This window comes from Salarias fasciatus (assembly GCF_902148845.1).
Source record: "Salarias fasciatus chromosome 23 unlocalized genomic scaffold, fSalaFa1.1 super_scaffold_20, whole genome shotgun sequence".
In the NCBI taxonomy this organism is placed as follows: Eukaryota; Metazoa; Chordata; class Actinopteri; order Blenniiformes; family Blenniidae; genus Salarias; species Salarias fasciatus.
In genome coordinates, this window is record NW_021941230.1 from 3,064,419 (window position 1) to 3,078,609 (window position 14,191).

The 14,191-nt window shown below is 47.0% G+C and overlaps 1 protein-coding gene across 1 annotated transcript in view; it reads left to right on the forward strand.

Annotated features, from left to right (window-relative positions):
* Positions 1–8,714: 8,714 nt before the first annotated feature.
* The window catches only part of LOC115384136 (NACHT, LRR and PYD domains-containing protein 3-like), a gene marked incomplete at both ends in the record, with an annotated part of 77,208 nt that continues 71,731 nt past the window's right edge, over positions 8,715–14,191 (forward strand). The window contains 2 exons of the mRNA XM_030086471.1: positions 8,715–9,991; positions 10,070–10,597. Of these exons, the coding sequence (XP_029942331.1) occupies positions 8,715–9,991; positions 10,070–10,597 (1,805 nt within the window). The remainder of the gene's footprint in view (positions 9,992–10,069; positions 10,598–14,191) is intronic.

The window sequence follows — 14,191 nt, forward strand, 5'->3', positions numbered from 1 at the left end:
GGCTGTCAAAAGACTTTTGATTGTAATTAATCACAGAATTTCCACACATAATCGTGAATAGTCAAACTTTGAATTGCATGTTTACATTTCTGTTTTTTTGCATTTCCAGGAAGTTTTCAGGACATAACGTAAAACATTCATCAGTCCAAACAATCAGTTCAGGTTGAATTTAAATTAGCAGTTGAAATTGAAGCATGGTAACTTCCTGCACTGCAAATTCACCAGTGTTGAATTAACTACAGAGTGGACTCAAACATACATGTGTGTCGAGTTAAACTCAGCTCTGGTCAGTGTTGGTTTTCTCAAGCTGACTCTCTGGAGAGCCGTTTTTCAGTGACGTAGAGCCGTGAACATTCTTTTCATTCCAGTAGGGAGACTGGGGATAGTTGTAACACGGTCAGTTGTAACCACAGACATAAACAGGAGACGCCACATCGGCTGCTGCGGTGCAGGGAATACGGCGGCCATCTTGGAACGGTCCTCATGTCTGTGATGAAGCTCCAGAGAAGTCCAGGTGCCACGGCACTGGCAGCATATTGTTGGGCTGATCAGGGAACTACTGAAAGCAGGACTCTGGGATCACTTTTCACAAGGAAGATTGAACGTTATTCTTGTTTTAGTTCTGTGAAAAATGGTGAAGGAGCCTGGTGGAGGAGCGCCTCGCTCCCACAGCACATGAGGAATGACATGTTTTCAACATAAAACTGATCAGAAAGTGATCAATTTCCAAATTACATTCAAAATTGTTACAAAACACCTTCAGCAGGACTAAAACCATTCATGTGTTTAATGTGTTTTGGCCAATATAAGGTCTCAGATCAGTTATTTCATTAGTCAGCAGCTGTGTAACGTGGAATAATGTAAAGTGAGCTATTACATCATGAAAAGAAGGGAAAACAAACAGGTGGAGGGTTTATCTCTCCATCTAACATCCAGCTGGCTCCATGTTGTTCTTTACAGACACTTTACCAGTGAACCGTGGTTCTCCAGGATCTGCTGCTCATGTTCTCCTCATGAGAAGATCTAGAAGTGGGACCAAGGTTCTCCATCTTTTCCACTTGTGTTGTATTTGGATGGTAAACCCGCCAAGTGTCATGACTGCACATGACATTTGAACAAAACTGATCATTTGGAAATCTGGGGGAAAATTATGAGAATAATGTTACTTTAGGATGAAGGAGAACGTTACTTCCATCCTCTTTCATGCTCTGAAAGCTGAAAGCGTTTCTCTTTCTAGATGATCTTCAGGACTGAGCTGCAGATCTCCTGCTGCCTGGTTCCTCCTGGTTCCTCCTGGTTCTTCCTGGTTCCTCCTGGTTCCTCCTGGTTCCTCCTGGTTCCTCCTGGTTCTTCCTGGTTCCTCCTGGTTCCTCCTGGTTCTTCCTGGTTCTTCCTGGTTCCTCCTGGTTCCTCCTGGTTCCTCCTGGTTCTTCCTGGTTCCTCCTGGTTCTTCCTGGTTCCTCCTGGTTCCTCCTGGTTCTTCCTGGTTCCTCCTGGTTCTTCCTGGTTCCTCCTGGTTCTTCCTGGTTCCTCTTTCACGCTGCCGCTGGACACATTTCAGCAGCAGCAGTTTGTGCTAAACTTCTGTGTGGCGAACTTAATTCAATACTTCTGTGATCTGATGGAGGATTTTAATCTTTCTGGTGACTGATGTTTAGAGTGTGACTGAAGGTTCTGCGTTCTGTTTACAGAACATAGGGATGATGTCATTGTTCTGTCTCCACCGCTGCTGTTACTGTTGTTCCATTGAATACATTGAAGTGAGGAAATCACCACGGTGTGTTTGTTCTTAAACGCTCCGCTGTCATGATGCCATTAAATTCCACATTTTTCATAAACCTCTCCTGAAAACTGAATTAATTTTCTGTAAGTAGCGCATGCAGACAGATCATGTAATCACATTACTGTGTAGCTGTAGGTTATTTTTTCCCTGCACGGTGCGATGGTAACACAAATATGACACAAAACATGCATCTATTATTCCAGCTGCTTTTATTCACACCACACCACCAAAACACACCAAAGATAAATACTATATAGACAAAGGGAAAGCAGTTCAGTCTGTTCATGTTGTTTCCAGTAACACCGACGTGAACTCCCCCTGCCCTGCCTGCTCCAGCTGCTGCAGGTCCCCATGCTCCACCGGACTGCAGTCAGAACCGCGCTTTGTTTTGCTGAATAAAAGCACAGAAACAAGAACAGCTTTTAATAAATATTCTCTACATTCACAAGAAAATGAATAAATGTTGTACAGTGCGTTTATGAGTTGGTACTGTAAACAAATCTTACGGGTCAGGTCTGGGAGGACGTCATCCCGATGTCCTGCAGGACGGTACCGGAGAACTGCTGGACGGTGAGCTAATGGGGCTGATGAGCTGCAGGGATGCTCTGGTGAACTGCAACCAACAACTCTACAAAACAGAATCAACACAAATGACTGCGTTTCAAAGTTTGGGATCAATTCTAGCTTCATATTCACAGCAGGCTAACAGCTCTGTGCTTTATAAATAAAACTTATCATCTCCCATCTCCAAAATGTCTCATTGGATCCCAGACTGGGTCTGCGCTGCCCCGCCAAGCTCCTCCTGAACTTCTGCTGCAGACCACAGCACCAGGATGCCCCGGGTCTCCCCGGTTAACCCCGCCCCCCAGGGCCTGATGTAGTCGACACGTGGCCGAGGCCTTGATTTGGCTGATCTGGCCCAGCAGAGAAGTGGTGCCTCAAAAGCCCCGGTTTTTGGGCCCTGGAGCCGGGGCCGCGGTTGGTGCGAACACAAAAACCGGTTCAAAGTTGGGGGACGGCTCCCATTTGGCCCAGGAACCAGTTTGGTCGAAAAGGGACGAAAAGATTACTCTGAGGCACTGAAACTCAGATAATCACCTCTGGTCAGCGCCGCCTGCAGCAGAGCCAGTGACTAGTGAAGACTGTAACACACTGTAGAGGCTGAGCTGAGAGAGCTGACGGTGTGTGAACTGTGTGTGTGTTCGTCTGCTCTGGTCTGTGGTGAGAAGCACAACTGAGTGCAGGAAGTTACTTCCTGGTTCCTCTCTCAGCCCTCACACACACACACACACACACACACACACACGGTTATCTGATTGCTTGCTTGTATTGAGGTTGTTGTTCAGTTTTCTGTTTATTCAGTTCAGTTGTGTGTTTATCGCCTGTTTGATGGTTTTAGCTTGACTTTCTGCAGAGGTGGAGACCTGAACAGTTTCTCATTGAGGTGAGCAGGTTTGACACAGGAAACAATCTGATGTTCAACACTGAGTGTGAATTATGGGAGTGTAACGCTAACAAAAGGAAGGACATACACACACACACACACACACACACACACACACACACACACACACACACATGCATAAACACTCAATCAGGCATACACACGTGCACATTCACACATGCATGCACAGACACCCCCAGACATGAATACAGACACATACTTGGTTGCACACATGCACAAACAAACACAAGCACACTTGCACACACACAGACATGCACACACACTAGTGGGACACAAGTCTGCAGAATGACACAAAACTTCTATTCAGTTTTTTTCTTGTAGTTTAATTTCTACACCGTTTATCAGCAAAGAATTCAATAAAAAAAAAAACAAATAAAAAAAAGAAAGAAATCAACATGAGCAGCAGGAGACAGTGGACAGGAAAGACTGATCTGATGGGAAGAAACCTGGAGAACCAGACTCAGAGGAGATTTTCTGCTCTTCTTATTTAGATTGAGGGTACAGAAGAGAAGAAAGGAGAGGACAGAGACAGATTGTCTCTATTTCATTGACTGTAACATGATGGAGGCTTGAAACAGGAAGTTCAACAGGAAGGGAGAGAGAGAGAGAGAGAGATTTGATTTTTAACCACACTTTTATTTACACAGTTAACAGCGATACAGTGTGCGTCAGACACTTAAAAACCATTCATATTTTCAAATTAAAAAATGTGCAAAGTGAAGTTTGTTGTTTTCCATACAGCACAGAATGTCCTTAAAACACCAGACCTCTTTAAAAGCGTTTAAATCTTTGTTTTGTTTAAAAAACCGGTATTCGAGCCAGAGTCTGGATTTGACGTTGACCTGCCACACTTCTTTGACGTCCTGTCCTTCTCTGCCCTCAACCTTGTTCCTCCTGCTGATGTAAATCGCTATCTTGGCTTCTCCTGAGATAAAATTTAGGAGCTGCCACTTGTTTTTTTCTTTTTGTTTGTAGCCAGCTCCCATGATAAAAGTTCTCTCAGTAAAAGCAACACTAAAAAGACTAAAAACCGCCGTTAAAAGAGTGAAGAAGCCTGCGAGCCTCTTGCACTCAGTTAAAACGTGGTAGACAGTCTCTCTCTGATGGCAGAAGGGGCATGTGTTTAAAACAGCAGGGTTGAGGACAGAGATAAAAGCATTGGAGGTGATGGCACCGTGTAAAATCCTCCACTGGAGGTCTCCAGCCCGTTTTCTCAAGGGGGGCTTGTATAAAATCCTCCACTGTGGGCCGGGTCCAGGTCCAGCCTGTCACAGTCTCTGTGACCACACAGTGGGGGGTCTGTTGCTCAGTCCACCCTTGTGGATGCTCTTCACACAGTTCCTGTAAAAAATCTTCTTGTCTGCTTTGTGCAAGAATAGTCTCTCAGGCTGTGTGGTCTTCAGGAGGGGGCCGGACAGATCCCCCAGCTCCAGGCTCAGCAGGACCTCGGGGAAGGGGTCGTCAGCATCCGGGGAGAGTTCTCCTTGGCTGTACCTCCTCAGCAGGCTCCTGTCCCTGGGCGTTAGCGCACTCCTCCACTTCTCCAGGAGCCCCTGGGACACCCGGATGGACTGCATCCCCAGCAGAGAGCCCAGAGCCTGGGCGTCGCTCAGGTCCGGCCCCACAGCATCCACAAGCTGACCCACGGTGAGGGTCCCAGACTGGATCAGCCTTCCGGTCAGGCCGGGGGTCGAGGCTCCGCTGATGTCCAGTCTGGATCCGTGGATCAGGGGTTCTTTGAACAGCCAGTGCAGAGAGTCGGCTTTCAGGCACCTTCTGCGTGAAAACAAGGCCCAGCATTTAAATAAACTCTGGTAAAACGGAGGCAGCCCCTTGAGATTTAGAAATTTGGGATCAGTCAAAAACAGAACATTATCCAACCCCAACTTATTGGCACGCCTCAGGATGCAGCTGGCCACGCCTCTCCACACCAGATCCACCGGTCCTGCGAGGTACCTCTGCAGGAACTGGAGTCTAAAAGTGGCGGTCCGGCTGGCCAAGTGGACCAGGCCCTGGCCCCCCTCCTCTCTGTCTAAAAACAGCACCCCCTGTGGCACCCAGTGCAGACCATCCCAGAAGAAATCGATCATTTTCCTTTGAATTTGAGCCAGGAGACCTGGAGGAGGGTCTGCACTGGTGAGCCGATGCCACAGCTGGGATGCAACCAGATTATTTAAAACCAAGACTCTGCCCCGAAGTGACATTTTCGGGAGGGGCCACCTCCACTTGGAGAGCTTAGCCTCCACCTTCTCCAAGACGGTCTCCCAGTTCTTCTGAACGAAATGTTCCTTTCCAACGTAAATGCCCAGATATTTGAGGCCCTCCCTCCTCCATGTTAGATTTTGGGGAAGAACTGGAAGACCGCCGTGCCACCTGCCGACAGCAAGGGCCTCGCTCTTCCCCCAGTTGACCCTTGCTGCGGATGCCACATTAAAATCATTAATAACATTAACTAAAATATCTACATCCCCCTGATTCCGTATAAAAACAATAAGATCGTCTGCATAGGCAGATAAAATCATGCTTTCACTAAGACCCGGTAAAAGCAGACCCTGCAGACTGGAACGTAGCTTAGAGAGGAGGGGCTCCAGGGAGAGCGCATAGAGCATCCCAGACAGAGCACAGCCCTGCCTGACACCTCTACACACCCTAAAAGGAGCACACAGACTGCTGTTGATCTTCAGCACACTCTCAATGTCCCTGTATAGCACCTGAATCTTAGCTATGAAACCAGCGCTGAACCCAAAACTTTCCATGACCCTCCAAAGGAAGCTGGGTTCAACTCAGTCAAAAGCCTTTTCCTGATCTACAGAAATCAGACCAGCATCGATGTCCAAAGAACTAGAGACTTCCAAAACATCCCGAATCAGGTGGACGTTGTCCACCATGGACCTGCCGGGGACACAGTAGGTCTGATCCCGGTGGATGACCTGCTCCATAGCCCTCCAGAGAGAGAGAGAGAGAGAGAGAGAGAGAGAGAGAGAGAGAGAGAGAGAGAGAGAGAGAGAGCAGAAGAACTAATGCCACCCAGACTTCAGAGGACTGAAGAGATTTGGAAAAGACTCCTGGAAAACTGTCAGCTCACAACTAAAGACAAGTGTTTAGAGTTTTTAACCACATCACATCATATCAAACACGTTTGATATTATCACAAACCCAAGACATAAAAAGACTGGTATGAAACAGAGCAGATTACATTCTTAAACTAAACGATGGAGAGGACGGGAGCGCACTGTGACTGCAGTTAATATCCTGGATTTACAAAAGAGTTTCAGTTTTTAGTCTGGGACTTCAGCAGTTTTTGGTGTAAACCAGATTAACTGGTGGAGAAGAACAATCCTGTGTGGAGTGGTGTCACATGTAAGGTTAAACAGGGAGAAGATCAGGTGTAGGTGATCAGGCTGGGAGAAACTGACAGATAGAAACTGATAGAACTGCCCCAGTGCTTCTGCAAACACACACCTCAACCTACCCACCTGAGGAGAGCAGAGAGAGGGGGACGGAGGAGAAACAGGGCAATACTGCCCCTATGTGGTGGCCCAGGCAGAGGATGGGACAATTTTTAACAAATGAATTATGTGGGTTTGTGGTTTAATTGCTAAAAACAAACAGCAGCAGTATAATGGGCCATGAAAGCTACATCATGTAGAGTTTCTGCCATTGCTGTGTTTCAATGACAGAACATTGGTCCAGGGAGCCTGAAGCAGCTCTAACTGTAAGCTTTCCTAAACAGAAAGGTCTTAAAGTAGAGCCTGTGTGTTCCTCCCTGACTGAACCTGGCAGCTGGTTCCACATGACAGCAGCCTGATCTCTGAACCTGAGTCTGAGGAGGTTTAACAGCTCTGCTCTTGTTTCTGCTTTCTCTCTCAGTGACTGAAGATGAGTGGTGTGGATGAAGAGGAGGACGGACCAGAGTGTGTGGACAGGTAAGAGACGCCAGCTGCTCCTGCAGAGTCCACAGCAACAGCAAGGAGGAGACGAGATGCAGCGCTGCTGTTTCTGTCTGCTCTCAGTGAGCTGCACTCACTGTCAGCGTCTCCTTTCTGCCAGTTTGTTGATCTTCATTCTGACTTTGACACTTTGATGGCTCACTCTGCAGTTTGCTGTTCTGAGTCAGGATCGATCCAGCTGCACTCAGGATGATTCAACCCTCACTGAACATCAGCTGAACTGGAAAAATGTTCAAGTTTTCATCTGAATTCAATCAAAGATGCAACAATGGGAAAAACTCAACATTATTGATTAAATCAGTTTTTTCTCCAAATGCAACTCAATGTGCTTCTTTTAATTTGAAATGTCCCCTGATGTCACTATTTTCTCCGTCAACAAAAGCTTTAGGCCAGACAGTTAACGAAATCTGAAAAACGGAAAGAATTTCTACAAAACAGTCTCAGAAAAGAGAACTTCATTCCGTATTTTCAATATTGTATCTGAAATATATCCAGTCTGTTCAGATCCATTTGGAGCTTTTATTCTCAATCTTCAACAACTTGATCCAGTTTCAGTCTGCGGAAGTTGAAGAGTCTGCTCCCTGTAGGACTCTGGAGGTTAGCATTCAGCATTTAGCATTGCCTCTGTAGAACTCATGAGGTTGACATTGAGCATTGTCCCCAGTGTGTGTTCAGACTCTTAAATAAACTTCCCGAAACCTTGAAAGCTTCAATGATGATTGTTCCATATACTTATAACCAAGTATCCTGTTGAAATGGAGAGCAGAGAGGAACGCTGAGGAAGAACATGAAGGCAACAATAAGAGCAGAAAGGAATCAGAGAGAGATTCTGTTCATGAGCTCAGATATTCAGGACAGAGAGCAGATCTGATGTTTTGGTTCAACCAGTTCTAATATTTCTATTGTGTTCATTTGATGTCTATCACGGGTTCATGGCTCATCTGCTGATAACCTGTGTGTGTGTGTGTGTGTGTGTGTGTGTGTGTGTGTGTGTGTGTGTGTGTGTGTGTGTACAGACACACACCAGGGTCTTCAGGATCCAGCAGGTTGTCCATGAAGAGTGACCTGTCCAAAGATGAACCACCACTCTTCAGTCTTGAACCTGGACCTTCAGACACAAAGTAAGAAACTCTTAGTTTCCTTTGATTTCCTCCAAACCAGAGTGAGAGATGTTGAGCTCCCTTTCAGATTCAGCTCCAGGATTGTGAAGCAGTGTGAGAGTTGAAGCTGGATCTTTGTGTTGTGTTGCTCAGAGTAAATGTTGCTTGGTGTCCACAGAGAGAAGAAGAGGACTGATGTGTGTGAGGAGCAGCCAGAAAGATCCAGAAGCGCCGCTGCACTAAGTAAGAGTGGACATGTGTCTGCTGAGGGACTGGTCTGTCTTCACTGGACTGGTTGTTGTGTTGTAGAGACATGAAAGCTTGTTGTTTGTGTGCAGTGTGATTGTTGTTGTTGTCTGTGAGCAGGTGTGGGTCTGCAGCAGCTTCTAGAAGAACATAAGAAGAGTGTGAGGAGGAGATGTGAACGTGTGACTGAAGGAAGTGATGAAGCAGGAGGAGGAAGCCTCCTCAGCAGGATCTACACTGAGCTCCACATCACAGAGGGACTCAGTGAGGAGCTTCAGAGGGAACCTGAGCTGAAGCAGCTGGAGACAGCTTCCAGGAAGGAGAGCCTCCATCACACTGCCATCAGGGTTCAGGACATCTTCAAAGCCTGGGCCCAGCAGCACACACACATCCGAGTGGTTGTGACCAGCGGCGTGGCCGGCAGCGGAAAAACCTTCTCGGTGCACAAGTTCAGTCTGGACTGGGCCGAGGGCCTGGAGAACCAGGATGTCAGTGTGCTGGTGGTGCTCTCCTTCAGGGAGCTGAACCTGCTGGGAGAGCGGCCGTACAGTCTCCTCTCGCTGCTGGCTGTTTTCCATCCCACGCTCCAGAAGCTGACGGCAGAGGAGCTGGCCGTCTGCAAGCTGCTCTTCATCTTGGATGGCCTGGATGAAAGCAGACTTTCTCTGGACTTCAGCGGCGGCCGGCGGCTGCTGGACGTCTCCCGGCAGTCTTCGGTGGGCGAGCTGCTCACTAACCTCATCCGGGGGGATCTGCTGCCCTCGGCTCGGGTCTGGATCACTTCCCGACCGGCGGCGGCCCATCAGATCCCTCCAACATGTGTGGACAGGCTGACAGAAGTGCGAGGATTCACTGACGCCCAGAAGGAGGAGTACTTCAGGAGGAGGCTGAGTGATGAGGAGCTGAGCAGCAGAATCATCTCCCACATCCAGACCTCCAGGAGCCTCCACATCATGTGTGGAATCCCAGTCTTCTGCTGGATCACTGCTACAGTTCTGGAGCACATGTTGAGCAGCGAGCAGAGAGGAGAGCTGCCCCAGACCCTGACTGACATGTACTCCCACTTTGTGCTGCTTCAGACACACAGGAAGAAGCTCAAGTACCATGAAGGACCTGAGACGGGTCCACAGGAGCTGACGGAGGCTGACAGGGAGCTTCTTCTGAAGCTGGGCAGGATGGCCTTGGAACATCTGGACAAAGGAAACATCCTGTTCTACCAAGAAGACCTGGAGCAGTGTGGTCTGGATGTGACTGAGGCCTCGCTGTACTCTGGAATCTGTACTCAGATCTTCAAGAGAGAGTCTGTGATCTTCCAGAAAGCCGTCTACAGCTTCGTCCATCTGAGTGTTCAGGAGTTTCTGGCTGCAGTCTTCATGTTCCACTGTTTCACCAGCAGGAAGACAGACGTGCTGGAGAACTTCATCAAAGAGGAGGACGAGAATAATGAGTTTAGTGAGGATGAGGATGATGAGTTTAGTGAGGATGAGGATGATGAGTTTAGTGAGGATGAGGATGAAAAGTTTAGTGAGGATGAGGATGATGAGTTTAGTGAGGATGAGGATAATGATGAAGATGATGATCCTTTCTCATCTCTGGACAACTTCCTGAAGGTCGTCCTACAGAAATCCCTCAGAAGTCAGAACGGCCACCTGGACCTGTTCGTCCGCTTCCTTCATGGCCTCTCTCTGGAATCCAACCAGAGAGTCTTAGAAGGTCTGCTGGGTCCAACAGAGATCAATCCAGAAACCATCCAGAGAGTCATCAAGAACCTGAAGGAGATCAGCAGTGAGGAAGTGTCTCCTGACAGAAGCATCAACATCTTCCACTGTCTGACGGAGATGAAGGACCTCTCAGTCCATCAGGACATCCAAGAGTTCCTGAAGTCAGAGAACAGATCAGAGAAGGAACTCTCTGAGATCCACTGCTCAGCTCTGGCCTACATGCTGCAGATGTCAGACCAGGTCCTGGAGGAGTTGGACCTGAAGAAGTACAAGACATCATGGGAGGGACGCCTGAGACTGATGCCAGCTGTGAAGAACTGCCGGAAGGCTGAGTGAGTCCACATGTCCTCATGATCAATGTCTCAGTGATGTTTGTAGAAAGTAGTTCCTGTAGTTCCTCTGTGGAGATGATCCTCAATGATCTGTCCTGAAGAACCTTGATCTACAACAAATGATGATTTTGACAGTGATCTAGTCAGATTAAGGACCAGAAAACATGAAATGATTATTATTCATCTGATTATTTTTTTCTAAAAATTTTTCAATAAATTTTGTTGTGGGAACACTTCAACAATACCTCTCAGGCAATGAGAATGGTGGTGTTGAGGGTGAACCGCTCATAAAGCTGCTCCCACTCTCACAGGCATTTATGCCATAGAAGACAGGAATCCTGTCGTCATTTTCCTCCCGTATGTTGGCCCAACCTGTCAATTCCAGAAGCATATGAATCAGCAAGTTGATGAAAATGACACACAACAGGAAATAGAAAACCATCAGCTTGTTAAGAAAAAGAATAACACTTTTTTAGATTGTATTGTGAACCAGTAAGAAATATACAACATTCTATATTTTGTTAATTAAAATGTGTAAATACCAAAGTGTAACTGCAAACAACCCTATTGATACTTAGAGCATTTTGTAGTCTCACATTTGAAATTTTTATTTTGTTTTGATGTGTATTTTTTTCTGATGAAAAAATGTTTATTTCAACGTGATGAATGAGATCTGAGTCGGCAGAATCTGCCGTATACTGCTGCTGCCAGTAGGTGTCACTGTAAAACTGTGGGAACATCAATGAAAAGCAGCTATTTTAATCATACATATAAATTAATTAGATTTGATGCTACTCACCTTGGCAAACGCTGAGGCGACTTCATCCTGGAGTTAGTCATCCGACACAAAGGTGGAGAGGCAGCGCTCAGAGATCCATCGTCGGACATTTCTGTCTGAAAACCCCTGTACCGGGCCAAACTGACTGCACAGGTGTGCAGAGATTTCAAATGCAGTCATACCGCTGACGTTCATGTCCACTATTAAGTGGGCATAATCGCCTAAAGACATTTCCAAAGAAAATGCGCATTTTTATAGTTAGGCATCAAGAATGGAGGCCCAAAAGCAAAGAGGATGAAGTAGCAGAAGAAGAAGAGAAAGCTCAATTTCCAAGGTTTCCAGCAGCGCAAACTTGAGAAATGGTTGAATTAAATCAAGGCTGTATTTTATTTCCCGACTTTTGTTTGATAAACACACAATAAAAAATCAGATAACGGCTCGTTTTACATTTTTTGGTTTTCGATTTCCAAGCAAAAAATGGGAGATGGTTTGTTTCAAGTTTTTTTGTTCACCTTCATCCAAATAGAAATCGGAAATCTGATGGTTTTCTGTTTGTTGTTCATTCATATCAACCCGGAAAACAGATGGCCGCAAAGTACACAGACCGCAGTCATGGGTTGTGAGGCTGTACTTTGTCTTTTGAAGGTGACCTTCAATTGAGTCACTGCTCCAGATCGCTGGGATATTTCCTCTGAAGATCAGCTGCTCCTGAACTCGATCTTTTTTGACAATGGATGAAATGTTGCGCTTGCAAATCAGTGGATTAGTGGAGGCTGGCTCAATATGGTTAAACTCTGGTTCATAAAGCAGTGGTGAATTGGTGGAGGATAGTTCATGATGGTTAACTCCTGGTTAACTCCTGGCTCATGACAGTTAACTCCTGGATCATTATGTAAACTCGTGGCTCATTTTGGTTTACTCCTGGTTAACTCCTGGTTCATGATGGTTAACTTCTGGTTCATGATGGTTAACTTCTGGTTCATGAAGCAGTGGTGAAGGAGGTTAGTTCATTATGGTTAACTCCTGGTTAACTACTGGTTAACTCCTGGTTAACTTCTGGTTAACTCCTGGTTAACTCCTGTTTCTCTGGAGACACAACATGTTGGTGATCTGCTCGGGTTGATCCCTCAGACTGACTTTCAGAGACCAGGTGAGTCTTGCTGGTCTCCATCAGCCACAGCAGTAACTCTGGTGGGGCTGGAGCTACAAGGAAACACATCACTGAGTGAGACCATGAGGATAGAGGAGACTACTCAGACCTGGTCCTCCAGGTCCAGTCTGGGTCCAATGGGGGTCGGGTCCAGTCTGGGTCTAATGGAGGTTGGGTCCAGACTGGGTGTAATCAGGGTCAGGTCCAGGCTGGGTCCAGTGGGGTTCGGGTTCTATCTGAATCTAATGGGGGCCTGGTCTAGTTGGGGTCTAATGGGATTCGGGCCAAGTCTGGTTCTTTAAGTGGGGAGATCAGTTGTCTTGCAATCGGGAGGTTGTTAGTTCAATTCCTGTCTGCATGTCGAAGTGTCCTTGGGCAAGACACTGAACCCTAAATTGCCCCCGAAGATGGACTGAGGGCCGTGCATGGCAGCTGCCTCCATGGGTGTGTGAATGGGTAGATGTGTTAATGCAGTTAAATCACTTTGGGGTCAGTTAATGCAGAGGAAAAGTGTTATATAAGTGTAGATAATTTACCATTTAGTCTTTAATGGCGATCAGGTCCACTCTGGGTCTAATGGGGGTCAGGCAGTCAACAGACTGACTGGAGGCTCGATGACTCCAATCAGAATGTTCACCATGGCCTGGAGCAGACTAAATCCTGGTCCTGGTCCTTTTCTGGAGCAGACTGGATTAGTTCGTCCAGAATCACCAAGGTATCCAGGATTAATCTCTGATCTTGGTTTTGTGCAACAGGTCCCAGCTGCACACACACACACACACACACACACACACACACACACACACACACACACACACACACACACACACACACACACACACACACTCATTTTTGTTGCATCCTTAAGGGAGGCATTGTTCAGGACTAAGCCTCATGGGAAATGCCACCACTGGGGTCATCCAGCCCAGGAGAGGTCAGGACTGATTTTACTCTGAACTGGATTATTTTAAGAAAGAAGATCAGAATCTAGACTGTTGATTCAACACCGAACGACTTTTCAAAATAATGGCTCGTTCACACCGGACGCGTCGCGGGCGTCGTGAGCGGCGCTTTTCTATGCAAAGTCTATGGTGGACGAGCGTCGTGGAGCGGCGGGCGGCGGGGCGGCGCGTCGGGACCGTCAGGAGAGTCGACTTTTCAAGCGTTTCGAGCGTTTTGAGCGTCCCCGGCGTCAGGAGCGTCGTGAGCGTCGCTTTTTGAGAGTTGGGAAAACTGAACTTTCGACGCGCTGCCGCTGAGCGTCAACCAATCAGAGACGTCAATGAGCTGCGGGTGCTGCTGTGAGCCCCTCCCCTGTCCCAAAGCACTCACAAGCGGTCAACGCTCCCCGCTGCAGAGCAGAGAGGAGCAGACCAGCCAATAGCGACTTTTCCGACGATGACGCGGTCTAGCTTTATTTAACAAATAAAGTAGACGGAGCTCCAGCCTGATGGCTCCACTTAAAGACACGGAAAGAGTGAAAAACTCATGGAAAGAGAGAGCAGACTGTCTAGAGGGAGGAGAAGGTCTGCAGACAGAAGTGAAAGTCTCTAATCACTCTGGTGCTGCCCCCGCGATTCAGAAACAGGAAAAAAAGGCTAAATAAACTTTAATACTTAATGATAATGTATCAATCAATCATCAATCAATCAATTTATTTTTGTAT